This window comes from Sinocyclocheilus grahami, unplaced genomic scaffold (assembly GCF_001515645.1).
Source record: "Sinocyclocheilus grahami isolate Dianchi unplaced genomic scaffold, SAMN03320097.WGS_v1.1 scaffold1175.1, whole genome shotgun sequence".
Classification (NCBI taxonomy): Eukaryota; Metazoa; Chordata; class Actinopteri; order Cypriniformes; family Cyprinidae; genus Sinocyclocheilus; species Sinocyclocheilus grahami.
Genome location: NW_015506354.1, coordinates 107,619 through 111,501, shown reverse-complemented (window position 1 = coordinate 111,501; position 3,883 = coordinate 107,619). Strand labels below are relative to the sequence as shown.

The 3,883-nt window shown below is 33.2% G+C and overlaps 1 protein-coding gene across 1 annotated transcript in view; it reads right to left on the bottom strand.

Annotated features, from left to right (window-relative positions):
• Positions 1-3,199, bottom strand: part of opn6a (opsin 6, group member a) — a 10,679-nt gene extending 7,480 nt beyond the window's left edge. Inside the window, exons 1-2 of the mRNA XM_016253339.1 lie at positions 2,920-3,199; positions 546-751 (exon numbers count right to left, since the gene is read on the bottom strand). Coding sequence (XP_016108825.1) covers positions 546-751; positions 2,920-3,049 — 336 coding nt within the window. The 5' untranslated portion in view covers positions 3,050-3,199. The remainder of the gene's footprint in view (positions 1-545; positions 752-2,919) is intronic.
• Between the last annotated feature and the right edge of the window lie 684 nt (positions 3,200-3,883).

Genomic DNA, 3,883 nt, shown 5'->3' with positions numbered 1-3,883 from the left:
ATAAGATATATATATATATATATATATATATATATATATATATATATATATATATATATATACTCAAATAAGTTAAATTTTTCTGTGTTTCAAAATTGTTTTACAGTTTAATATAAAAAACAAAATTTAGTAATAAAGAAATAATAAATAACCTGTAATACAATACAATTTTTGAATAATGTTTTGCATTTTTTAAAACTTTGTATAGCATTTTATATTTCAAAAATATCTATTATTAAAAAAATATTTATATATTACTATTTATATATTAATAAATATGTATTTACAGCCACTGTGGCAACTTACTCTATATACTGTGACAACATGCCCCACTACAGTCAACATGTGTTCAATGAATTGTGTAATTTTTATTTAAATGTATTAATGTTCAATTGATTTTTTTTTGCATTTAAAACCTTACGGTTTGTGTCTGTTCAGAAACTGCCTTTCAAAAGTAAACCCATCCTGAGAAACAATCCCTCTTCTCATCTCTATATTTATATGATCTGAAATCATCCCGCTACCCACAATTCCACTTCCTGTACCTGGCACGTCCACACAGAGGTGATGAGGTATCCGTTATCCCTGAAGACGTTGAAGATCTCGAGGATTCCTCTGGAATATCCGAACACGGAGATGCTGGCGTCAGAGACGGCGAGGTTGAGCGTCAGATAGTCGGTGGGCTGGAGACACGATCTCTGCTTGAACAGAACGAAGATCACGATGCTGTTGCCAAACCACGACAACCAACCTGCCAAGAAACACACAAGACATTCTCCATGATTATTATCATAATTATCATATTATCATAACAGAAACAATTGTTCATTTAAATAGAATTACATTACAAAATTATATATAAATTGTTACATGAGTTAAATAATTATTTTATAAAATATAAATAATACTCGTAATATAATATGTGACCCAGGACCACAAAACCAAGTCATAAGGGTAAATTATTTTGAAACAATAAGAATCAGCTTTTCATTGATGTGTGGTTTGTTAGGATCGGACAATATTAGAAAATCTGGAATCTGAGGGTGCAAAAAAATCTAAATATTGAGAAAATCATCTTTAAAGTTGTTCAAATGAAGTTCTTAGCAATGCATATTACTAATCAAACATTAAGTTCTGGTATATTTACGGTAGGAGATTTACTAAATATCTTCATGGAACATGATCTTTACTTAATATCCTAATGATTTTTGGCATAAAAGAGAAATGTATAATTGTGACCCATACAATGTATTGTTGGCTATTGCTACAAATATCCCCCAGCGACTTATCATAAATTGTTATAATATTCAAATAAACAATTTATAATTAATAATCAAATATATATTATAGGTATGTTGTCACTTTATAGATGTATGCTACTTCATTGTTCACACTTTATGAAAATATAGTTAAATTACTTGTATCCATAAATTATATAATTACTGATATGTTACACTTACTTCACTTATTATTTACTGTGGGTTTAGAAAAGAATCAGCCCCCTTTAAAATAATCACATTTTGTTGCTCTGCAGCCTGAAATGAAGACAGACACAGTTCTTGTTTTATCAGCTGTATTTACTCAGTGCAACTGATAACATCCAAGTGAAAGACAAAACACCAACATGACAGAAAACAAAGGAGTTGGAAAAAGGATCAGCCCAATCCTAAAAATCAGGTATAGCTCATCACCTTCTCAATGACACACAAAGCCATTTGACTTTTAACATATATATATATATATATATAGTAGAATATTACAGTGTAAAAGTCCCATCTGATATGCTCACTGTACAAGTGGTTTACTGTATGTAGGATCAGAGTTTGTGCTCCACAAATAACCCCGTCCTGATTAACTCTCTAATGACCCCTGACTGACAGACAGATTTCCTCCCCGATCAGACAGAAGATCTCTGAGCCGCAGTAATCCATGTGTTCATCACTAACAATAACTACAACAATTACACCTGCATCTGCAATATGCTAATGGAACGAAAATAAAGAAAGATGATCTGTGATGAACATTTTCGGTTTCGATAATGCATAATACACATAATAGAAAAACATTATGATTAACTGAATAATGCATTACATATACGCTGCAAAAAAAACATAATAATCATCATTGTGTTATTCTCTAGTAAAAACACCTAAATATCCTTAAAACTATATAAAATTACTTGAGAACCAAGATTAAGATTCAATTTCAGAGAATATACCTAAAATCTACTTGTATTTTGTCAAGTCAAGCACCTTTATTGACAAAATACAAGTAGATTTAGATTTAATGTATATTCTCTATAATTTACATAAAACTAGGAAAAATTACCTTAGAATCAAAATTAAAATTTATTTTGCAGAGAATATACCTTAGATCTACTTGTATTTTGTCAAGCCAAGCACCTCTATTGACAAAATACAAGTAGATTTAGATTTAATGTATATTCTCTATAATTTACATAAAACTACGAAAAATTACATGCAAATAAAAATCAATACTTATTTTCAGAGAATATACCTTGAATCTATTTGTATTTTGACAATTGGGGTCACTTATTAACAAACTACAAGTAGATTCAAAGTAAATTCTCAATATCCTTAAAACTAGATAAAATTACCTGATAATCAAACCTGTCTCAGAGAATCTATTGAATCTACTTGTAATGTGTTAATTAAGGTGACTTGCCTTGTCAAAATACAAGTATATTCAAGGTATATTCTCTGAAAATAGCTTTGTTTCTGAGGTCATTTGATCTGCTTTTAATTATATTTCTGTTTTTACAAAAAAATAATTTTGGAAATTGGTTGTTTGTTCAGCTAGCTTCTCTTATAAAAAGCATTCACGAGCAGAGCCTGAAAGTTCTATAATGTGAAAGTGAGGTAAAACTAACAGAGGAGTGAAGTGCAAAGAGAGACTGACCCAGAATGAGCAGGTAGACACCGATGATGGTCTCTCCCTGATCGGACAGCGGCGGGTCGCGGCTCATCAGGCTCAAGTTGTTGTTCCTCCAGGGGATGTTGACCACCTGAAGCGGGGTTTGCACAGACATAGCGGCTTCCCGAGCGTCTACAGAGGCATGAATGAGAGAATCTCCGCCTGCGGCTCCGTTAACGCCCGCTTTGCTCTGAAGATGCTCTTGTAAAGCCGGTTAAAAATACCGAGCACAGCCGTGACGTGACACGAGCTAATCCACACACACACAGACAGACAGACAGACACAACCACACACACACTCACACACACACTCACTCACACAACCACACACACAGACACAACCACACAGACACTCACTCACAATTACACACACACACACTCACTCACACAACCACACACACACACACACTCACAGACACACACACACACACACACTCACTCACAATTACACACACACACACTCACTCACAGACACACACACACTCACAGACACACAGACACACACAAACGTCACATAAGTGCAATGCAATGTTTTGATTTGAACACAAGCATGAGTGACATTTTTTATTAACTTTAACTGTAGCCTGTTCACACAAACTAAAGTTTTGCAATATAGCTCAAAAGCCATGTTTATGAAATACTTTTATTGTGCATTTTGGACTTCGACATCTGTGTTTAACTCTAATATAATGTGTTTGTTCTCAAACGAATGTCAAAGTGTCATGATGATGCCGCTGTCCAGGGTGCTGAACTGGAGGTCAATGCTCCGTGGAGATCAGGTACAAGATCAAATGTTTTTATTTAATTTATTTTTGTATTTTTGCTCAATAAAAAAAAAAAAAAAGTGCATTAGATGCATCATTACCTCTTCAGCTACTAGTGGAAATGATCCTGAAATGAATCATAGGGAGAAAGTGCTTTATGATTCCTGTAGAGCTGATGACTCAGA